The sequence below is a fragment of the Dendrobates tinctorius genome, unplaced genomic scaffold, assembly GCF_039654945.1.
Source record: "Dendrobates tinctorius isolate UK_male_01 unplaced genomic scaffold, ASM3965494v1 ptg000164l, whole genome shotgun sequence".
Taxonomy (NCBI): domain Eukaryota; kingdom Metazoa; phylum Chordata; class Amphibia; order Anura; family Dendrobatidae; genus Dendrobates; species Dendrobates tinctorius.
The window spans coordinates 2,866,699-2,891,196 of NW_027361831.1; the positions used below are offsets into that span (position 1 = coordinate 2,866,699).

The following is a 24,498-nucleotide window of genomic DNA, read 5'->3' on the forward strand; positions in this document are numbered from 1 at the left end:
TTCACACTTGCTTTTTTTTGCAGCGCGTTTTTCCCGCAAAAAAACGCATTGAAAAAACGCATACAAAAGCATACAACTGCTGCGTTTTTTTCAAGCATTTTTATGAGCATGCATGAAAAAAACGCAGCGCTTTTATGCGTTTGTATGCGTTTTTAGTGCGTGTTTACCGCGTTTGCGTTTTTTTCCAACATTAGGTGGCCCCTCACACTAACCCAAACCATGACTTTACTAACCCTAACCCTGACCCTAACCCTAACCCTAACCCTGACCCTAACCCTAACCCTGACCCTAACCCTGACCCTAACCCTTAACCAAACCATACTTAACCCTAACCCAAACCCTAAACCCTTAACCAAACCATACTTAACCCTAACCCAAACCCTAAACCCTAACTAACCCTAACCCTAACCCTAACCCTGACCCTAACCCTTAACCAAACCATACTTAACCCTAACCCAAACCCTAACCCTTAACCAAACCATACTTAACCCTAACCCAAACCCTAAACCCTACCTAACCCTAACCCTAACCCTGACCCTAACCCTTAACCAAACCATACTTAACCCTAACCCAAACCCTAACTAACCTTAACCCTAACCCTAACCCTAACCCTGACCCTAACCCTTAACCAAACCATACTTAACCCTAACCCTGACCCTAACCCTAACCCTGACCCTAACCCTTAACCAAACCATACTTAACCCTAACCCTGACCCTAACCCTAACCCTGACCCTAACCCTTAACCAAACCATACTTAACCCTAACCCAAACCCTAACTAACCTTAACCCTAACCCTAACCCTAACCCTGACCCTAACCCTTAACCAAACCATACTTAACCCTAACCCTGACCCTAACCCTAACCCTGACCCTAACCCTTAACCAAACCATACTTAACCCTAACCCTGACCCTAACCCCAACCCTAACCCTAACCCTAAACCCCCTTAACTAACCCTAACTCTAACCCAAACCCCTAAATTCCATGGTTAACAAAAAAAAACGCATGTGCAAAAAAACGCATACATGAGCATGCCAGTGCGCACGTATGCGCATCCATAGGCTATAATGGCCATTTTTAGTGCAAAACGTGCGCATACGTGCGCATGCGCTTTTTTGCAGGGCCAAAAAATGCAACATGCTGCGTCTGGAAAATACAAACGCACACCCCAAAAAAACGCAGCGCATGAAAATCGCATACGTGCGCTTACCAGCGCGCAGGTATGCGCACCCATGTTAAATATAGGGGAAAAAACGCATGCGCACGTATGCGTTTTTTTCCAGCGCAAAAAACGCAAATGTGAAACCAGCCTAAACGCAGCAACAAAGGGAAACAGCATTTACCTGCCGAGATCTCAGAACTAATGCACAAGATGCAGCAAAGCCATATAATAAAGATGGCGGCAACACAGGAGCAAAATACTGAGGAGACAACCACTCCCAGCCTGCCCATTCATGGAGGGGGATTGCTTAGGAATAACAACCTACCAGTACCTCACATATATTATATTTAGGTTTTTGCACGATAATTTTATTCCGGGTGCAGCCGAGCCCATCAATGTTGGCCTTGTAAACTCGGGTGTCTGTCCTCATGGGGTGCACTTATATAGCGCTGGGCAGTCGCCTAATCTAATAATATGGGTGTCACTAATAGGTTGTAAGCCAGACACACTGCGCTACCTATGTGTGACCAGCGCCCTATACAAGCCTTTCTGGTGTGTAAATTTTAACCCCTTCATGACATGACCTCTCTTTACTTCATATGCCAACTTTGATGTGGGATCCGGCGATGAGCCGACATTATTCCCTGCACAATAGCTGATTTTTACTCATATTAAACTGTGTGCATGGGGCAAGGCGGTACTGTAGGAATATTATACTGTGTGCGGGAGGGATGATGGTTCTGGGGGAACATTATATTGTGTGTAGGGGTGGCTGAACTGTGTGTGAGCATAAAACTGTGTGTGGGGGAGAGTGGTACTATGGAAACATTATACTGTGTGTGGGGGATGACAGTACTGAGGGAACATTATACTGTGTGTGGGGGGATGGCGGTACTGGGGGAACATTATACTGTGTGTGGGGGGGATGACAGTACTGAGGGAACATTATACTGTGTGTGGGGGGATGACAGTACTGAGGGAATATTATACTGTGTGTGGGGGGATGGCAGTACTATGGAAAGATTAGACTGTGTGCGGGAGGGATGGTGGTACTGTAGGAATATTATACTGTGTGCGGGAGGGATGGTGGTACTGTAGGAATATTATACTGTGTGCGGGAAGGAGGACGGTACTGGGGGAACATTATACTGTGTGTGGGGGATGGTGGTACTGGGGGAATAGCAGTACTGTGGCAAAATTATACTATGTGCGGGCATGGCTTTACTGTGGAAATATACTGTGTGTGGGGGCCAAGAAAGCGGCGCTGTACTATCTGAGTAATACATGTTTCCTTTTTCCTGTCATTCTTAATTGGCTCAAATGAATAGGAACAAAATAAAAGATATGATTCTTAAATAATGGCAACACAAAAATACGCTCCATTGTCTCAGTACAGAAGGGGTTGATGCCCCTGCGCCCAGTAATGGGGAATCTCCAGCACCTACCTCCACCTGCAGAGCCGCACTCCACATATATGGCTGCTCTGTGTGCACAGGACCTGGGATTGTATCATGTGATCGATACAAGAAAGCTCAGAGCCGGCTCCCCGTACTATGAGACCACATTCACATGTTGAATATTATGCAAGTTTTTTACCTCAGTATTTGTAGGCCACAACCAGGAGTGGGTAACATAGTTATTAAGGTTGAAGTAAGATTTTAAGTCCATCTAGCTCAACCCATATCCTATCCTAACTTGCCCTAATATGTTGATCCAGAGGAAGGCAAAAAAAACCCATGTGGCAACAGTAAGCTTCACATTGGGGAAAAAAATTCCTTCCCGACTCCACATACGGCAATCAGACTAGCTCCCTGGATCAACGCAATATTAAGGAAACTAGTGTATATACCCTGTAATATTATACTTTTCAAGAAAGGCATCCAGTCCCTTCTTAAATTTTAGTAGGGAATCACTGATTACAACATCATATGGCAGAGAGTTCCATAGTCTCACTGCTCTTACAGTAAAGAATCTGCATCTGTGAGTATGCTTAATCCTTCTTTCCTCCAGACGTAGAGGATGCCCCCTTGTCCCCGTCACAGGTCTAAGAGTAAAAAGATCATTAGAAAAGTCTTTGTACTGTCCCCGCATATATTTATACATTGTAATAAATACAGAAGTGGTGATGTGTTTCTATTACACTTTTCCTCTGACTGTCCCACTCCTGGTTTTGGCTTACAAATACTGAGGTAGAAAACTCCCCAAATACTCACTGTGTGCATGTGGCCTTATCTGTACAGGTACAAATACGCTGCGGCCAATATACAGCCATGTACACACGGTGCGTCAGCACACTGCGAATAATGAACACATGGCCGCCACTATTACTATACCCGTATAACACATGAGGGACTTGGGTAACATTTTTGGGGTGATAAAGTCGTCCGACCACCACAAGCTGTGCCCAATGTGGAAGGTGCCGGACCCCAGTGACTCACCTCTCTGTGCTTACCAAGACCTCATAGTGGCAGGAGAAGAGATAGGAGCCATGTCTGACTGTGATTAACACCAGTCTGGGATAAGCTGGGTGGGTAAAGGTGCACAGCCCCGGGGGGCCACACCCGCAGTGTATTAACACAAGAGCTCCAAACAAGGACCCACAAACCTCTAGAGGTAAAGTGATATGTAGGTGCCCATACACACTGTGCTCAGTAACAGATATAAACACAGAAAAATACTAAAAAAAAAAATGAAGAAAAGCCATGTGTGTGAGGTGAATGGAAAGGAGCAATTTGTTTGTGAAGTGGATGGGGCAGAACAGTGTGTGTGCAAGGAGACCATGGAGGAGCCATTCATGAACTGGGTGGAGCCGTGTGTGTACAAGATGGATGGGCGGAGCCATGCGTGGACAGGGTGGAGCATTGTTAGTGTGATGTGATGGAGCCATATGTGGACAGGGTGGAGCATTGTTAGTGTGATGTAGCTGGGGCTGAGCCATGTGTGGACAGGGTGGAGCATTGTAAGTGTAAGGCCGGTGTCTCACTGGCGAGGAATACGGCTGAGTGAGAGGCGCTAAAAGCACGCATTAGACACTGACAAATGATTCTCTATGGGGTCCCTCGCACCAGCCGTATATTTCTCATCCGTATTCTACGGTCCATGCCAATCGCAGCATGCTGCGATTGTCAGCGTACTATGGCCGTAGTACGCCAATGCAAGTCTATGGGTGCGCAAAAAATACGGGCTACACACGGACCACACGTGTGACCTGCGAGCAATACACAGGTCTTTTGGCTGGTGACAGGAAATGGGCCAATCCATCATCAGGAAGCCTAGACATGCAAATGAGCTCAAAAAGCACTCCAGACATCCAGGAAGTATGCCTCCACGGAGTACAGCAGCATCATGGCGTCCACTTACATTAATGTGGAAATGTTAATAGTCAATGTGCAGGAGCGTCCCGAACTATGGGACCAATGTGATGCCCATTATTCCAACCGGGCAAGAAAGGAGGCGTCATGGAGGCGCATCTGTCGCCAGATGTACCATGACTTTGGTGATCGGCCACGTGAGGAGCAGCAGAAAATTCGTAAGTATAAGCCAAACATGAGTAAACCTTAGCACACAACAAAAAAGGAATATAGAATCAGCACCCCCCTTCCTGTGCTTGTACTTTTTTCCTCATGAGGCCGTTAGATTTGGATGTGACACGTGGATTCACGCAGCCATAATTTGGGTTTAGGCCACAAGCTCCTCATCCTCCTAGGCAAACAAATTATTAAGTGTAGCTATTTGATACATCAACTAAAGAGACCCTGTGTATCTGCCCAATTAGATATGCCACCATGGGTAGAAAGCACACCCCATAAGGCCCCATGCCTAGACTACTGGTAGCAAATGTGACCTATCAAGTATGTGAATTTGACAATATTTCCTGTCACATTGCAGTGGAAGATGTGATGAGACGCTGGCGAAGCATCCGGGACCAATACCGCCGGGAACGCCAGCAGCGGTCCAGGAGTGGGGATGCTGGCTACGTTAAACGAAAATATATATATTACGACCGCCTCTTCTTCCTCGCCCCAATTCTGGGTCTGAGACCGTAAGTAGATACCTCACACCACATTACACAGATACTTTACAGGGCCAAAAATAGGTATTTATTTTTGGCTCTGTTCTATTTCTTCACAGAACTCAGTCCAACCTTACGGACAGAGGCACTGGCTCGGAAACCGACCCCATCATTGATCCTGGGTCTGCAGGGGAAGAGGTGGCTGGCCCATCTTCTCCCCCTACTAGGAGCAGGGGTGAGGAATCAAGTCAGGATGTTCCATTGTCTGCGCCCCAAAGCCCACCACCAGGACCATCTGGTGCTGCTGCTGCATCAGCACCAGCAGAGGATCATGGCAATATCAGCAGCAGCCCAACTGGCCACATCTGGGGCTCCCCTCAGCCTGCTGCAACATCCCGGTGAGGAAGAAGCCGAAGATGGCAAATACCTACCCCTGATACCCGCACTAATGTGGACACTGGGGTCCTGAATTATTTAGCCAGAGTTAACACTGATGATGGGGAGGAGGCATACTCTCGCAACCTGGCCAATTATCTCCGTGCCCTTTCCCGTGAGGTCAGGCTCCGTATTAGAAGATGCTTTCAGATCCTGCTTGATACCTGCACATACCCCAATACGCCCTACGAACTATTTGAATACATTGAGAGGTGGCAGCTTTCACCACGAAATCTCATGTGCCTTAGGCACCCCCCACAAATGCAAGCTCAAGCAGGATCTGAGGATCCTCAAATACGTGGGCCTACACCTCACCCCCTTCCTCCCACTACCCAACCTTCTATTCAGCAGCCACAAATGTCAGCCTCTAGCCAACCCCCCAATATGGCCACTTGTACCCAGCCAGTGTTGGAGGCTGGTCCCAACCTGGTTGGGGACGATATGGCTATCTTGGTGGGTATGAGCCACGTGCCTACCACAGCCAACAAGATGCCCCTCCCCATCATTACTCTGGCCAGTACCCACAACATTCCCAGGAGGCAGGACAATTCCCACATCATGGGCAGCAGTATGGCCCCACACAGGGCGATGTTGGCCACAGTGTCCAGCAGCACCCACAGGCTGCTCTTCCACGTTCCCCTTCCCCAACCTATGAGGATTTATAAGTCTGATGGCCGTAGATGTCCAGTGCGGTTTCACTGGTGCTCCAAATGCAAAGGAAAAAACATGTGGTCTCCATCACCAAACTTTGTTTAAAAATTTAACATTCAAATTTTTTAACAATGTTTTCCAATCATATTAAGAATCTATCATGACAGGCAAAGCTACCTCACGCCTTTCAGACAGATATTACATGTCTGTACAAAAGAGAATATTTCACCGCGCTATACTGTAAAGTCAAAGGATGAAAATACACTACTCACTTGCTAATGCCTAGGAAAGGCGTGCTGGCCTTAGAGAAGTAGTCACCTTTTTTGCTAGCAATCTATAGTAACAAATCAAGGCGACCAGCCTTCAGAATATCACGCTCTCTCTATGTCTTAACAAGTGAGTATTGTTTTTTCATCTTTTCACTTGACCAGTATAGCATGGTTAAATATTGTCTGTTCTACAGACATCTAATATCTGTCTGAAAGGCGTGAGGTAGCCTTGCCTGTCATGGTGGAATATTTCTATGATTGGAAAACATTCTGAAGAAATGTGAGTGTTATCTTTTAGCAATAATTTAGGTTATGGAGATCACCTCTTTTTTCCATTGTATTTAAATATTCTCAAGCAGCAATGTTGTTATTGCCTAATGTTTTTTTGGGTTATGTTATATAATGTTACTTTTCAAAAAAGTTTTATAATGCAAAAAGGGCAATTTGGACCATTGCCAAAGTTTTCATATGGCAATATTATGTTTGCCTTTAAGAAAAAAAGCAAAAAGGCAAAACTAAAAATTTGTCTGCTACAGTTAACGTGTGTGATTTCTCAAAAACCCTGTCAATATACTAACATATGCTAACCAATGCAATGAAACAGTCATAGAATCATAAGCGGTTGAGTAATATATATTTAGACACAATTAAAGAAACAAATTATAACATAGACACAGCATGGTCTTGCCAAGAAGTTGCCCCCTCAGGTGATATAAAGTAATTAGCGAAAATATCACGCACTTTGAGGCCAGAGAGCGGTCTACGTTGAGGGTTCATAGGTGGTCTCACCCTGCGCACATTGTCTGGCCTACGCACAACACCAGCAGAGGAGGAACAATCATGTATCCTGGTGAAGTTATGAAGAACCACACAGGCTTTCACAACTTCATTAACATTCTGTTCACTCAACTGAATGGCAGACTGGAGTACCCGCCATTTGGCACAAAGAATGCCCAAGGAACACTCCACCAGTCGCCTAGCACGTGATAGGCGCAAGTTAAAAATTCTGCGCCTGTGGTCAAGGTTGCGCCGGGGATATGGCCTCATGACATTGCGAGATAACTGAAACGCCTCATCTGCCACAAGGGCATAAGGGACTGATTCTTCAGTGGAGCCTGGTAGCTGGTGTGGTGGTGGTAGATCCAACTGGTTGGTGCGTAGCCGCCGAGCCATTATGGAAGTATTGAAGACTCTAGAGTCTCCCATCCTTCCATAGGCCCCAATGTCAACAATTACAAACTTGTATTGAGGGTCTACCAGAGCCAACAATACAACAGAAAAGTATTGTTTATAATTGAAGAATTGGGAGCCAGAGTTCGGCAGCTTACGCACCCGTATATGTTTGCCTTCCAGGGCCCCAATACAATTAGGAAACTGGCATTCCTCCTCAAAGTCCCTTGATATCCTCAATCAGTCTTCCATCCTGGGCTCGGGCATGACCACTTGATGGAGTCTTGTCCAGATTTCTGTACATGTTAACCTCACTATGCCAGAAATGGTAGATCTTCCAATGAGAAACTCATGGTGGAGGGCGGCATAAGACAGGCCAGTGGACAGGAAGCTGTAGAACAACAGAAATGGATAATTTTAGAATGCAGAAAGTCCAAAAACATCAGTTACATGCCGACCAAACTTGGTAGGAATTTAGATAGAATAACACACACATATTTGGTTGTACAATGACTAAGTGATATTCAGTACATATTAGACCTAACATTCTGGTGTGTAAGTTGAACCATATTTGGAGTAAGATGAGGGCATTAAACTTACTCAAAAAAGGCAACAATTCAAACTTTGCCCAATACATCATGAACATAGAGAATATGGTGGTGTAGTACATACCGTATTGTGAGTAGAAGTCGCTCCTCTGCAGATATAGCTTTGCGCATCCTTGAATCCTGAAAGGTTATCCCAGGGCGCACTGTCTCCAAGAGTCGATCAAATGTGGAAATGCTCATGCGACAGTATTGGTAAAATTTCACTGGATGCTCCCGCAGAGAAGAATAGAGGCGGTGAAAATGACCTATTGTGAGTCGTTGCCTCAAAAGTGGATGGACCCACATGCGTCTCCTCCTCCGCGGATCCACTATCACTGGGTGTGGTTGCCCAAAGCGCCGTGACAAAAGCCAGTTGAAGAGAACCTGCTCAGTTGTATTGAATCTCAGACCCTCTGCCATGTTGCACAAAGAACACCAACACACCTCGTGAATGCAAGGTCACAAATGGACAGAATGGAGGCAGCCACCTGTTTCTGAGTGTATAAATAGGGTGCAGGCTAATGATTTAAATTGTTAGCAGGCCTCAAAACCGTTAAATGTCCATTTTGCAAGGCTGCGAGAAAATCTCGCCATACGGATTGCATACGGATGCCATACGGATTACATACGGATGCAGACATGGGCAAAATACGCGACCGCACCTTGCTTACGGATGACCTACGGAGCACTATTTAGGGGTCATTCATCCGTATTACGCCTGTAATCTACGGACCGTATTTTGTGCAGGTTAGTGTGACCCCGACCTAATGTGGATGTGGTGGAGCCATGTGTAGACAGGGTGGAGCATTGTTAGTGTGATGTGGATGGGGCAGAGCCATGTGTGGACAGGGTGGAGCAATATTAGTGTGATGTGGATGTGATGGAGTCATGTGTGTGTGTGGTAGGGGCCGGGATTGGGGGGTGGTCCACTGCTTACCACGTCCGGACGACAAAGACACCAGGCGAAGCAAGGACCAGAGAAAGGCAGAGTTCAGTTGTAACAGTTCCAGATTTTATTCGTCGTCCTCCTGACCGCAACCACGCACCGCAGCCTCTTTACAGTTCTCCATCTCCAGGCCTGGGTACCTGCACCTTTCTTCCAGTCGAAGTAACGTCCCTCGCGGATCTTTCGCTGGGGCTGTCCTAGACCAATCTTCCGCCAGCGCTTCACCTGCCCGAGGTCGTCGTCCAATCGGTACCCCCGGGGCCTCGTCTGTCCTGCAGTCCGTCGGGTCAGGGCCACCCCCCTGACTGTCTCTTTGCTGTCAGTTCCCTGGTCAAGCTCTTCTCTGTTCATGTCTTCTACTGAGCTCCTCTCGGGGCTAGCCTGCCTGGAACCCCAACCAGTCCTATTTATCCCCTCTCTCACCGGGAATTCCCCTCCTGGGTTCCTATCTCCCTGTAGGGATCTAGCAGGTTCGCAGGATGCAGTGATGAGACACGAGACTGGGTGTGGTTTGTGAAAATAACTTTTATAAACTGTAGCCGCTGGAGCTATATTGAGCAAACAAAAAGTATGAACAAAACACCAGTCCACGCAGGGACTCAACAAACCTAACAACACTTCCTTGTGGTAAATGCGACTAACCCGGTTGGCCCGGGTGCTATAGGCCACGTATGACCAAACTGGGGGTCTTATCTCCTATAGTACACTTATCCTTCCAGGGGTCTGTCAGGATCACAGGTGTGGCCGCGTAGAGGTCGCTGATGCGGCTGCCTTGACGCCTCGATACTCCGGGATGAAACTAGGCACGACAGGCCCTTGAAAAAACGATGATGGTGGGGCGCAACAGGCCCTGAAGAAGCAATGCAGGTGGGGCGCAACAGGCCTTGAAGAAACTATGTCAGTGGGGCACAACAGGCCCTGAAGAAGCGATGCCGGTGGGGCGCAACAGGCCCTGAAGAAGCGATGCCGGTGGGGCACAACAGGCCCTGAAGAAACGGTGTCGGTGGGGCGCAACAGGCCCTGAAGAAGCGATGCCGGTGGGGCACAACAGGCCCTGAAGAAACGGTGCTGATGGGGCGCGGTGATGAAGCAGTCTCTAAATATAACCATTCACCAACCTCTGCTCAGTGTCCCTTAGCAAACCAGACGGGGGCCTCTACTACCGCCTGTAGCGAGGCGGCGCCCCCTGGGGCCAGTGATGACAGGGCCGCAGCTGTGGGAGAAGGCAGGGGGGCAGTGTCCTGACCGCTGTAATGGAATGGTCTGTATGCGCAGCGGTCGCCCAAGGTAGCCGCCTTGTCACAACAGGGTGGGAAACAGCGGGAGTCGCTGTATGGGACCGTATGCGGGGAGCGGCCGCCGGTGCAAGTCTCTCACGTGTCACTAGTCGGTGAGTCCACAGCTTTCCTTTCACAGGCCCCTGTCGGTCTCTCCACAACACACCGTCTGCTCCCTCGGTCCTCTCTGTCTCTCACGGCTTCCTGTCTGTTGTCCTGCCCTCTGTCAACTGCCACTTCAGCGCGCCCCCTGCTCCTTTTAAGCTTGCCCCGCCCCCTGTTTCCCTGACAACTTCCGTCAAGTCTCTCCCTTTATTGTCCTCCCAGTATCGTTCCCTCAGGAACCCTGATGGCGGTCCCCTGGGTACCTGTCCTTTCACTGTCTGGGAGTCCTCCCCAAACTCCCCCACCCTGTAAGTTCGCCAGTCCTCTGGCAAGGGCCTTAGTCTATTGAGGTCGGTCTGTAGAGGTTTCAATGTTCATTGCCATATGAATTGATCTTGCTCATATCGTTCAGGGGGTTTACCGGCTGTGCTTGGAGCGTCTAAGTTCGACTAAGGTAGAGTCGTCTGGGGTGGTGGACATCGGTGGGCTGGTTGGTGCGGGCGGGCTAATTGTGTCAGATGATTCATTACTGAGTGGAGGGCCTCCGGGTCCTGGGAGACAATCTTCGTCATCGTCCGGGTCCCAACATACGGAAGGTGGTTCAGATGTCGACGGGATAGGCTCCGGTTGCTTCAGGTTGGAGGAAGTACATGGGCGTAACATATTACGATGCACAGCACAAGTGGGCAGTGTTTCATCCTCGGGTCGTATTTCGCACACCAGTCCATCCGGATGGATACGGCGTAAGACCCGATAAGGACTTTCTTCCCAACGCGGCTCCAGTTTGCTCTGGGGGCGTTTATCTAGTACAAGCACCCGGTCCCCGCTTTGGAGGTGAGGAGGTGGGATTGCATTCTTCCCTGGGTGCTCCCAGTCTCAGTGCTTGGTGTGTACAATTCGGTGAAGAGTTTGCAGCCGATGGTGATGATTTCGGACCCAAGACGACACTCCAGTCCAGGGCTGAGGCTCTTCGGGGTCTAACTCCACCTCCGTGATTCCTTTTCCTTCTCGCCCAAACAACAGGGAATAGGGGGTACAGCCAGTCACTCGATGTACCCTATTGTTATAGACCCAAACTAATTTGAAAACATATTCGGGCCAACGGGCCTTCTTGTCACTCTCCAGAGTGTGCAACATCTGAATCAATGTCCGATTAAATTGTTCACAAGCCCCATTCCCTTGCGGGTGATACGGTGTGGTCCGGGATTTGTCAATTCCATAGAGGTGATGTAGTTCTTCCATGACTTTTCCCAAAAAACATGCTCCCTGATCAGAATGTATTCATTGAGGACAGCCGTATACTTGTATAAAGTTTCTACAAATGGCGGAGGCAGCTGACTCTGCGGTCTGATCCCGAGTGGGGGTGACCACAGCAAACTTGGTGAAATGATCTACCATAACGAGACAGTGTTCGTATCCCTGAAATGCGGGCCCAATGGTCAGATAATCCACCATCAGGAGCTCAAGGGGCGCTGAGGTCACAATAGTCTGTGTTGCGGCTCGCTTAGTGGGTGGTTTGGCTAGTTCACACAAGCGGCAGGTCTGGCAAATTTTGTCCACAACAGCCGGCAAGTGCAGGTGGTAAGCTTTCTGTTGCAGCCATTGCAAAGTTTTTTTTGTTCCGAAATGGGCCCCTTTTTCGTGAGCCTCCCTAGCCAGTACGTGAAGTTGGGCTCCTGGCGTAACCACCTGCCAAACCATCATTGAGGTTGTTTGTGATGTTATTTTACGATACAATAATCCCGTTCGGATAACCAACCTCTCCCATTGTCGCAGCATAAGCAACAGGTCTTGAGTCAAATTTTGCCGTTGAGAGTCAGTGGGTAATTGCCCAGCGGCGACCCATGTCCTGAGAAGGCCAACCTCTTCGTCTTATTGTTGCTGTTGTATCCACTTATCCTGGGATTGTTCTAATATGCCCCTTGGGGTCTCAGAGGAAGATTTTTTTTATTGTCAGTCGTGAGCACAGCAGCAGTGAGAGCGAACGGTATTTCCTCTCCTAATTCTTCGTCTCGATCCTGTCCTGGAGTTGTATGTCGTATCCTGGAGAGGGCGTCTGCATGAACATTCTCGGCCCCTCTTTTGTAGATAATCTTATAATTGTACTTCGCCATCCGGGACACCCATCGCTGTTCCAGAGCCCCCAATTTGGCGTTTTCCAAATGAGACAGCGGGTTGTTGTCAGTTCGCACTACCACCTTGGAGCCCGCTAGGTACTCTGCGAATCTCTCCGTCATAGCCCACACCACTGCGAGGAGCTCGAGCTTAAAAGAACTCTAATTGTCAGGGTTACGTTCGGAGTCATGGAGTGAGCAACTTCCATATGCGATCACTCTCTCCCGGCCATCCTGAACCTGTGACAACACAGCTCCCAGCCCGTGAAGACTCCCGTCAGTGTGCAGGATGAACAGTTGGGAGAAATCCGCATAAGCCAACACTGGGGCATCCGAGAGCGCAGCCTTGAGGTCTTGGAAGGCCTCTTCCTGAGGGTGTTGCCACTGGATTTTTTGCCCATTGGCCCCAGCGGGAGCCCCTTTCAGCAGGTCGTGCAGGGCTCGAGCTTGACATGCAAAATTCTTTACGAAGCGACGGTAATATCCGGCTAACCCCAGAAAAGCCCGCACATCTTTCACCGTCTCAGGGGTAGGCCATTCCTGGATAGCAGCAACCTTCTCTCGGGATGGCCTCACACTCTCTGCCGAAATGACATGACCCAGATACTCAATCTGAGAGCGAAATAGGTGGCATTTCTGAGGCTTCACCTTCAACCCGTACTTTTGCAACCGGCTGAGTACCTGTCCCAACCGCTTCAGGTGGTCCTCAAAGGTTGGCGGCATAGACAATGATGTCGTCCAGATGTTCAACGTAGCCTCAAAATTGAGATCTCCCAGACACCGCTCCATCAATTGCTGAAAGTCCCATGGGCAATATGAACGCCGTCTTGGCTCTATCTTCTTCTGACATGGGCACCTGCCAGTACCAACTGGCCAAGTCCAAGGTTGAAAAATATGTTGCTTTTCCCAAGGCGGACAGGGATTCTTCTATGCGGGGCAGTGGATATGAGTCTTTAATAGTGCAAGCATTCAGTTTACGATAATCCACACAGAATCGTAGTGTACCATCTTTCTTCCGGACCAATACGATTGGGGCTGCCCAGGGATTTTCCCGTATCACCCCTTTTTGCAGCATTTGGGCCAGCAAAGTTTTCTCCTCTTGATAGAGTTGTGGCGGAATCTGTGATATCGTTCCCGGATAGGGGCCGCTCCTGCTGTGGGGATTTCATGAGTGATGGCGGTGGTACACCCAAAATCGTCCTCATGACTAGCAAATACTTCATGGTACTGTCCCAGCAATGCTTTTATCTGTGAGAGTTGGGCTGCAGTTAATCCAGAAAGCTCAGCCCGCATCTGCTCCAAAATTTTTCAGCCCTTCTCTTGTGCCGAGACTTCGTGGGCCTGTAAGGTTCGTATTGTTACTTCCCAAGGATCCTCGGGGTGTACTTGTAATTGAACCGCAGGAGCTGGCAGCACTTCTTCTAAAGGCCTTACTAATTTGGCCAGCACAGTCCGTGCTTTCAGAATGGTGTCTTGGTCTTCAAGGCTAACGCAGCGCACCAGGATGGCTCCTTTTTGCATGGTAGCCAGGGAACGGGCCACCAGTATGCTAGGAGGTAAGTGCTCCGAGTGACACGGCTCCACCTGCACCTCCACGCCCTCCAAGGGTATCGGGGCTCGAATGGGCAGGGCCACCACAGTCTGTACAGGAGGTAATATGAGCAGGGGAGTCGCTGGCGTGATGACCTTACCCAGAGCCTCGCCTTCTTGGCGGTCCTGATTTACCCGTGCTCCCCGCACCAGCTGCTGGAATACCTGTCCCTGGGCTGTGCAAGAACCCCACTGCTTCAGAATCCTCTGTGTAGGGTCATTGAGCAGTAGGTTGCCGAACTCTCGTAGAACATTCATGCCTAGGGTGACGGGGTGTTGCTTGTCAGCTTCTCTTTGAGTCAGTACCACCCCTCTGCGACCAAGGGATTTACCGCACAGCGTCACTTGCACCCACACCACCCCGGCAACTGGGACCGGCAGTTGGTTGGCAGCTACTAGTCTGATCACGAGCCCCCACTGAGGCCTTGCTTCTTCCGGGAAGTTCTGTTGAAAATACGTGGCGGGCATAGTGGTTACTTGTGACCCCGTGTCCACCAGGCACCGGACGGCCCGGCCCTCCACTTCTGCCCAAACCACCAGGCATTTTGCTGCCAAATCTTCGGGACTTTCACCACCTCTAGTTGTGGTTTTCGGCTCCGAGCGGCGTCCCCCCAGCCCGGGGACCTTTAGTTTAATGGCGGCCGGGGTGGGTATCTCCCACGCCGTGGACACTCTCGGGCAAAGTGGCCTAGTTCTCCACACTCAAAACACCAGGCCTGTGTAGGTTGACCATCCCGCGGGGAGCGTGATCCCCAGAAGCCGGGGTTAAAGCCAGGTCGTCCAGTCCCGGTCTCGGTTCTTCTCTTTACTTCGGCCAAATCGCCCTTAATACTTTTCAGCTCTTGCTTCATCTCTTCCACCCACTGAGGCTCCTTGACCACATTCGCGGAGGCCTCCACATCTCGGACTTTCCCCACGGGGACCGCCATCCCCTGCTCCTGCTCTTGAGCACGGGCCTGACTTCCCACCTCTGAAAAATCTCTTCGGGGATTCATCCTGATCTGTCCCCACAGTGCCTGTTTGACTAATGGATCTCGCAAATCAGTCACCAGTAGGTCACGTAGGGTAATGTCAACAGGTCCTGCCCCTACCCTGTCCTTTCTTTCTATAGCCGTATGCAATTCTTGGAGGACATTCATATACTCTGTGATCGTCTCCCCCTCTGCTTGCATCCGACTAAACAAATGGGTTCTTAACTCTCCCACATCAGTAGGGTCCCCATGGGTCTGTTCTACTATCTGTAACACTTTTTCAAAAGTGTTGCGGTGACCCCGAGGTTTCAACAGCACTGACCTCCGCGCCTCCCCATCCAGTGCCATGAGTGCCACATCAGCCTCCAGATCAGGGGTCATTGGGTGCATCCGAAAGAGCCCCCGCATCCGCTCTGTCCAGCTCCATAACATAGTATTGGAGCCGGAAAATCTAGGCAGGTTGTTCAGCATGGCCCCCAATGATATGCTGGTACGAGGACCCTCATCATTTGTAGAGTTTACAGCTCTACCCTGATCTGGGGCACCACTGTCTGTGCTCGGAGACTGCATCCTGCTGACTACGCCAAGTGTAGGGTTCTAGCAGGTTCGCAGGATGCAGTGACGAGACACGAGACTGGGTGTGGTTTGTGAAAATAACTTTTATAAACTGTAGCCGCTGGGGCTATATTGAGCAAACAAAAAGTATGAACAAAACACCAGTCCACGCAGGGATTCAACAAACCTAACAACACTTCCTTGTGGTAAATGCGACTAACCCGGTTGGCCCGGGTGCTATAGGCCACGTATGACCAAACTGGGGGTCCTTATCTCCTATAGTACACTTATCCTTCCAGGGGTCTGTCAGGATCACAGGCGTGGCCACGTAGAGGTCGCTGATGTGGCTGCCTTGACGCCTCAATACTCTGGGATGAAATTGGGCTCGACAGGCCCTGAAGAAACGATGCCGGTGGGGCGCAACAGGCCCTGAAGAAACGATGACGGTGGGGCGCAACAGGCCCTGAAGAAACGATGACGGTGGGGCGCAACAGGCCCTGAAGAAACGGTGTCGGTGGGGCACAACAGGCCCTGAAGAAGCGATGCCGGTGGGGTGCAACAGGCCCTGAAGAAACGGTGTTGGTGGGGCGCAACAGGCCCTGAAGAAGCGATGCCGGTTGGGCACAACAGGCCCTGAAGAAACGGTGCTGATGGGGCGCGGTGATGACGCAGTCTCTAAATATAACCATTCACCAACCTCTGCTCAGGGTCCCTTAGCAAACCGGACGGGGGCCTCTACTACCGCCTGTAGCGAGGTGACGCCCCCTGGGGCCGATGATGACAGGGCCGCAGCTGTGGGAGAAGGCAGGGGGGCAGTGTCCTGACCGCTGTAATGGAATGGTCTGTCATCGCAGCGGTCGCCCGAGGTAGCCGCCTTGTCACAACAGGGTGGGAAACAGCGGGAGTCGCTGTATGGGACCGTATGCGGGGAGCGGCTGCCGGTGCAAGTCTCTCACGTGTCACTAGTCAGTGAGTCCGCAGCTTTCCTTTCACAGGCCCCTGTCGGTCTCTCCACAACACACCGTCTGCTCCCTCGGTCCTCTCTGTCTCACACGGCTTCCTGTCTGTTGTCCTGCTCTCTGTCAACTGCCACTTCAGCACGCCCCCTGCTCCTTCTAAGCTTGCCCCACCCCCTGTTTCCCTGACAACTTCAGTCAAGTCTCTCCCTTTATTGTCCTCCCAGTATCGTTCCCTCAGGAACCCTGATGGCGGTCCCGTGGGTACCTGTCATTTCACTGTCTGTGAGTCCTCCTCCCCACATCCCCACCCCCCATGACTAAGCGTTTCTCAAGCCCTAAGTTGCTGTTGAGTCCTGAACTGCTTCCCCCTGCCATCTTGTGGTCATTTCTAGGTACTGCACTCTCTTGTCTACCTTTCCCAGCTGTCACCCTTCTATCCTGTCAATCTCCATCTCTAGTGCACAAACCGTCCCCTCCTACTACCAGTCATGTCTGTCCGTCAAGTCACCTTCCCCACATGTGGACAGGGTGGAGCATTATTACTGTGATGTGGATAAGGCAGAGTCATGTGTGTATGCGGTGATAAGATAGAGCCATGTATGAATGATTTGGATGGGGCAAAGCCAATTGGGTATGAGCTTGCGGGGCAGTGTGTGCGGGGTGGCACCATGTGAATACTGGGCAAGGTTTTATGTTTTTTCTTCCTCTCTCTGACAAGAGACTTTCTTTGACTGGGACAAATTCCCTTTATTGATTTGAGTAAGTATAACCTGGAAAGGGAGGAGAAGAAGCAGCACTATCTATGTGTAGTAAATGTGATGACAATTTATCAAAGGGTCACATCCTGTAAGATTTGTATGTATATTGTATGTATATTGGAGAAATTACTGTTCTTAGTTGGATATTTTAATTTTTCTAGACAAACAGTAAAATGTTATGATGTTCATCAATTGAGTTATATATACATGTATTTTTGTACACTCTGAATGTTAATTACCCACCACATGAATACATAAGAGGATAGCAATGATCGGATCCTCTTCTTGGGGAACTCCACTTATGTGAAATAGGAGCAGGTATAAGTAGGTTATATGGGGCATTATTTTGTAGACGCCTGATGAAGGCTTATCTAGCCGAAACGCGCTGTTAAATCTTGTGTAGCTATTGTACTTTTTAAATAAAATACTTTCACACGGCCCAAGTTGGTATATAAGACCCCATGATGATTATATTTTGCTGTTCCTTTTATCTGGAGACCTCAAGCAACCACCGGAAGCCCCTCTCTGGATCACCACTTACTGTCTTTATTGATGTGACGCAGAGATTTCTGGTCTCATAATAAAACCTTTTCTCTGCTAGCTCCATAGATTGTAAGCTTGCGAGCAGGGCCCTCGCTCCTCTTGGTTACTATTGATTTATGTGATTATTGTTATTCTGTAATGTCTTTCATTATCTGTACAAGTCCCCACTAAAATGTAATTCTCTGTGAAATATGTTTCTTTAGGAATAAATTCTTGGACTTTAGGTGCGCTGCCAGACAAATTCCATAACCACACAAGGTTAAAAAGTTAACCTTTTAATCCCTACGCGTTTCGAAGCATAACACCTTCTTCAGGGGTTGACCCCTGAAGAAGAAGTGTTATGCTTCGAAACGCGTAGGGATTAAAGGGTTAACTTTTTAACCTTGTGTGGTTATGGAATTTGTCTGGCAGCGCACCTAAAGTCCAAGAATTTATTCCTAAAGAAACTTTGTTGCGGTCACCGCCGTGGACCGTTGAACGTGCAGCAGGCTGACATACTATACAGGCTTTACTTTTTCTTTGAAAAGGTGAGTATAAATATCTTTATATTTATACATTTTACCCGGATAAGACCCTATTGCGCTCTTGTCTCAACCTTTTAGTGCATACAATCTGTGAAATATGTTGGCGCTATAGAAATAAAATTATTATTATTATTAGTGTGGGACCTCAAACTCAATCTGGAGGCACCAAGTACTTATATGGAGAGCAACGTTTGTTTTCCAGCCCAACTGGCTGCATTCTGGGCCAAGATTATTTATTGTGGCAGCCTTCCATCAGGTGAAGAAGAGTCTGCCTTCTTATTTGGCATCATATCACAATAAGAGATCTAAGCATAATTGACCGTTGGGTGTGTAGCTGTAAGGAGGACATATTGCCTGCGTTTACGCCTTGAAGAACAAGTGGTATTGTAATGTGAACTGTGACTTGCGTAAGTAATGCATCAATGTGTGTTCTTTGACTATAGGGACAGCAAGAGTTATTGATTGCTATTAGCCCACAGTGGGAAGGAGCTAAGCTCAAGGAACAAATGACAGTTCCTGTCAGGAAGGCCGAAAGATCTAAGGTCAAATATGAGCAGTGCTGCATGACGTGGGTGTCCCTTATGAGAGAGGAGACATGGGATAGTGAGATCCTGAGCAGTGAAGCAAAACAGAGTGATCGATCAGACATGGGTCCTGGATAAGGACACCTATCAGTGTGGTCTAGGGTTTATAACTCAAAAAGGAAACGGGCCTAAATGGGACACAGCAGGTGAGATGAGAAGAGATAAGCACCGGCCATATTGACGAAGTAGCTTTCCTAATGGGAAAAGGATGCGGAACCATGGCTTGAGCATAGACTCTTACAATCTGATCTGTAATACTAAGGCCTGTTTCACACATCCGTTTTTTGTGTCCGCCAAACAGATCTGTTTCCGTTTTTTGCCGCAAACGGATCCGTTTTTTAAAAAAAACGGATCCGTTTTTTGACGGATCCGCGGTAACCGCTAATGGAAATCTATGGGACAAAAAAACGGATCCTCCAAAAAAATGGCGGATTCGTTTTTTGACGGAAACCGACGGATTTTGACGGATTTGAAAAAACGGAAGTGTGATCCAGGCCTAAGCTTTGCTGTGGTGAAGTGAAGGGGAATGGTAGAAATAGAGAATAAATGAGTAAAGATGAAGGAATTGAAACTGTGGAAAATGCTCTGTATTGTGAAGAAAACGTTAAACATGTTGCGAACCTGATGTCTATGCTATATATTGCCTACCAAGGTCCTGTTCAGTAAAATGTTTATTTTTGAATTATGGTCTCCTTCATTGAACTGTCAAACATCTGGTCCTGGCAAATCATCATCATTAGTTACATGTGGCCTGCACGGGCGTACACAGCACAAGTCCACACACCGAGCCAGGACCCCCCACCTTCATGTAATGATCTGGGATGCAAGAGACTAGTATCTTCCCAATGGCTACCGCCCTGCACCACATGCACGGTGAAAGATGCTTGTTGATGGGTTTAGGAAGCGACTGCAGTTATTTATACCAAAGGGTGTGACACGAAATATTAAGTAGAGGGTGCCAACAATTTTGTCCAGCTAATCTCCCAGGTTATGTCCAAATTGCCTTTTTTTGCTCTGATGATTTTGTTGTTTGTTCCAATACACACAATAGGAAATTAACACGTGTATAACAAAATATGTCATTGCAAAAATTTTTGGGGAGAAACAACATTTTCTAGAACAATTTTAAGGGCATCAATACTTTCGGCCATGGCTTCTTGTTGAAATGTCTGATTTTCTGTGTACTGAATCTTTTTTAGTAGAATTGTTACTAGGTCCTACTCAGTAGATTAAAGTTAGGTGATTTATTACATGTAGGCGATTTTGCCTTTGCGTTATGTTCTAACAACAGATGCTAAAGTAATCATGGAACTACAGATTAATGTCCTGATATGTCGTAAAATAATAACTTACAAGGAAACTGGATCATTGAAAATTTCCATATCCATACATAGTATTGGCCTTCTTTCTGGAACATTGTCAGATCACTCTTCTAATCGTAGTCCTCAGTTTCCGAGATATATGTCGTTATGATACCTAAACTTTGGCAACTAAACCTTTTTTTGGTTACCAGTGATTGATAGTGGGGAGCAATAGGGAGTCCACCTTCTGAATGCTTTTGGATGCATGAGGGGAAGGCTCGATGCATAGAGCATGTGACACAATGACTGAAGATTTTAGGGGATCCCTTAAAGAATAAAAATAAGACAAATGTGAGCCTTTAGATAATGGATTGCACCAGACACTGAGGGAGGCTTAAGACAGATTTGTACAAGACCCTTTAAGGGGGTTTTACACTAAGCAATATCGCTAGCAATATCGCTAAAACGTCACTGGTTTTGTGACGTTATAGCGATATTGCTAGCGATATCGCTATGTGTGATACTTACCAGCGACCGGCTCCCCCGCTGTCCATCGCTGATCGCGCGAGAATGTCCGGCTCCATCTCTCGTCGGGCGCTTCCTGCTGAGACTTCCTGCTGTGTGAGACGAGCGACGCTGGACGCGGGCGGGAGGACGTTAGGATCGCTGTGTGTGAAAGGTGAGTATCGTGTGCTGCGTTGCTGCTGCATCGCTGTGAGATCTTTCTGTATGAAAGCTCACTAGCGATCATTTAGCGATGCACCAGCGATCCTGGCTGGGTCGGATCGCTGGTCGGATCGCTGGTGCATCGCTAAATGTAAAAGGGCCTTTAGTGAGAACCTAGGACAGATTACACAGAGCACAGACTAAACAAACACTAGATGGTCATGGCCGATAAGTAGTAATTCTTCTTTAAACATTTTGAAGAATGGGAAAATGTAACTCATCTCCAACAAGGAGTTGTACATATTAGCTCAACTACTACATGATTCACCTTCCATACTGGAAATATACTTCTACAGTATCGCAAACAATGAACGAGATCACGTAATTTCTCCATCAGGTCAAACTGGCAACACCATCTACGGAATCAAGAGACTTTCCTAATGTGGCTCTAAGCTTGGAAACATTGAAACTATAGGATCTATGACCACTGAAAAGCCTCCTTGGGTGGATGGCCTTTCAAGGAAAATATACAAAAGAAATAAAGATATTTTGCACCCAAGCTAGTGGAACTGTTTAATAAATCTCTGGTTCGGGAATCTTTGCCACCATCAGTGCAGTACACCATTGTTGTTGTCTTGCCAAAGTCTGGGAAAGATGCCTTCTTACCAGGTTCATACTGGCCTGTCTCTCTTTAAACAGCTTATGTCTAGATATTGGGCAAAGTTCTGGCCAATAGATAGTGGATAATACTATATCCAATCATACATCAGTAGAAAACCATATTTATGTCTGATAATTCCACCTCCATAAATATTAGGCATCTCTTAAGCCTTAAGATCACATCAGATAATTACAGAGGAGGAACCATATTCTCATTGGATGCCGCACAAAGCAGCTGACAGTGTTGAGTGGCCCAACCTACAATTGTAAATATACCATAATCAGCAGGTTTGGTCGGAGACCCCAAGCTTTGTTTGTTAGGGTATGTAAAAGAAATGACACTACACACACACGGTAAAACTGCAGAAGGACGTTTATTGTTTCTTGCACATAAATTGATAACAGTTGGATTCAGATTAACCCTCTTACAAAAACGTGATTAACAAAGTCATTACTACAGGACTGTATGAGAAAGGGATTTATTCTACAAGAAATGCTAGAGCCAAAAACGAGAGAATCCGGGTCCCGTGGCTGGATACTCCGGGCCTGGCCTCCAGTGTATAAGACCGGGATGAGGTCATTGTCTCTGGAGCTTCTCTGCTCGGTATAATAAGACTCACCGATCTTATTCATATAAAGAGTGATTGAGAATAATAGAAACTGCCTGAATATGAGGACCTTGTCTGATCTATATGTCCTTGTATAAAGAACCATGGAGATAGCGCTATAGCTCTGTATAACATATGATGTTGCTGCAGCCCCAATACTTCTATGCAGGTGGTCTCTTTATAGACATTTGTATCCTAGCATTCCAGGTAGGGAGAAAGGAAAGGTATGGAAGGCGTCTTATTGTAATTTCTCATTAAAATTTCTAATAAAAATATCCAATTAAAAAAAAAAAACTTCCCAGCATTTTGTTCGTGCTTTCAGATAGCCCAATAGGGATACCAAATAAGTATTTAAAAAAAATAAAATTACAAAATTTATTCCAAAACCGTATTGGAGAAGCCTACAGCGTGCGAAGATGCAGATTTATTTGCAAAAGAGGGGAAATTGCCAATTCCGAATTCCTTTGTGTTTTTCATAGCTACAATTGCAGTTGCAGGCTTTTCTGTTGTTGTCCCCTGTACAAAGTATATTTTAATCAAGAGAATTTGGAGTAATAAAGTTCCACAGTTGAACATGTTAAAATATATATATATATATATAGCTGAGCTGAGATAATCGTATAAATGTGCCTCTGCTGTGCACTGTGTAATGTCTGTGTCTGACCGTGGGGGAGAATTATCTCAACAGATCACAGCTCCTGGGCAGGTGAGGAAGTAAAAGCGTACACAGACAGGACAGTATGGGATCACCGCTGATTTTGTTAGGTCAAACATTTCCATTCCTGTTAAATACATATTTTACCTCACAGAAAGAATCCGCTGTGATCCCACCCTGTCCTGTCTGTATCCTCTCGCCATTGCACAATACACAGCAGGGGCACATTTCTAAGATTATCTCAGCAGGGGGGTATTTTTTTAAACCTTCAATTGTGGACATTATTTTTATTCCAAGGTCTATTGATTCAAATGTACTTTGTTCACGAGACAGACAACCCCTTTATGGAAAAGGAATATATTAAAAAAAACTGTTACTGAGTAATTGTAGAAGATAATATTTTCCTGGCTATTTAATGTCATAAAGAGGGAACAGGAAAAGGTAAATGGTAGAATGTAGTTGGATCAATGAATGAATCACAATCATCTAGTATACTTTGGCAAAGTAAAGAATTTTGCAAATATTCATTATACATAAGATTTGACAGCAAAAATAATTGTCAAATTTGGCCAACAAAAGGGACCCTTGTTGTATTATTAGGTTAGCAACACCCATCATGATATGACTATGCGGTATTGCGGTATAGTCAGCATGGAACATTCTCATCTGTCATCTCATGTCTTACAAGACTTAATTTAGAGCTAAAATATTTCCCACATTCTGAGCATGAATAGGACTTCTCCCCTCTGTGAATTCTCAGGTGTCTAATAAGATTTGATTTATTGTTAAAATATTTCCCACATTCTGAGCATGAATAGGACTTCTCCCCTCTGTGAATTCTCAGGTGTCTAATAAGATTTGATTTATTGTTAAAATATTTCCCACATTCTGAGCATGAATATGGATTCTCTCCTCTGTGAATTCTCTGGTGTATAACAAGATAAGATTTCTGCTTAAAATCTTTCCCACAGTCTGAGCAGGAATATGGCTTCTCCCCTGTGTGAATTTTCTCGTGTACAGTAAGATGTGACTCAGATGCAAAACGTTTCCCACATTCGGAGCAGGAATGTAGCTTTTCCAGTGTGTGAATTCTCATCTATTTAACAAGGTTTTGTTGTTAAAATATTTCTGTGATGAATCAGAAGATAGGACCTGTTTAAAAGCATCAGATGATATATCTTCACTGCGAGAAGATGGTCTATCTGGAAAATTCTCTCTCTCTTCAATTGCATCTTGTGTGCGATCAAGGTCCTCTGATTTAAAAAATGAATGTGTCAGATGTCCCTCTGATCTCCTGCTACCGTCATCTGCAAAAAATAAAAACAAAATATTTTTGAATAAAATATTGTTATAATGTTACATTTGTACATAAAATGTTGATAGCAAATCTCAATTCA

At 47.0% G+C, this 24,498-nt stretch overlaps 1 protein-coding gene across 1 annotated transcript in view; it reads right to left on the reverse strand.

Moving 5' to 3' along the window:
- The window catches only part of LOC141052988 (uncharacterized), a 78,235-nt gene extending 54,038 nt beyond the window's left edge, over window positions 1-24,197 (reverse strand). Inside the window, exon 1 of the mRNA XM_073550313.1 lies at window positions 23,753-24,197. Within this exon, the coding sequence (XP_073406414.1) occupies window positions 23,753-24,197 (445 nt within the window). The remainder of the gene's footprint in view (window positions 1-23,752) is intronic.
- Between the last annotated feature and the right edge of the window lie 301 nt (window positions 24,198-24,498).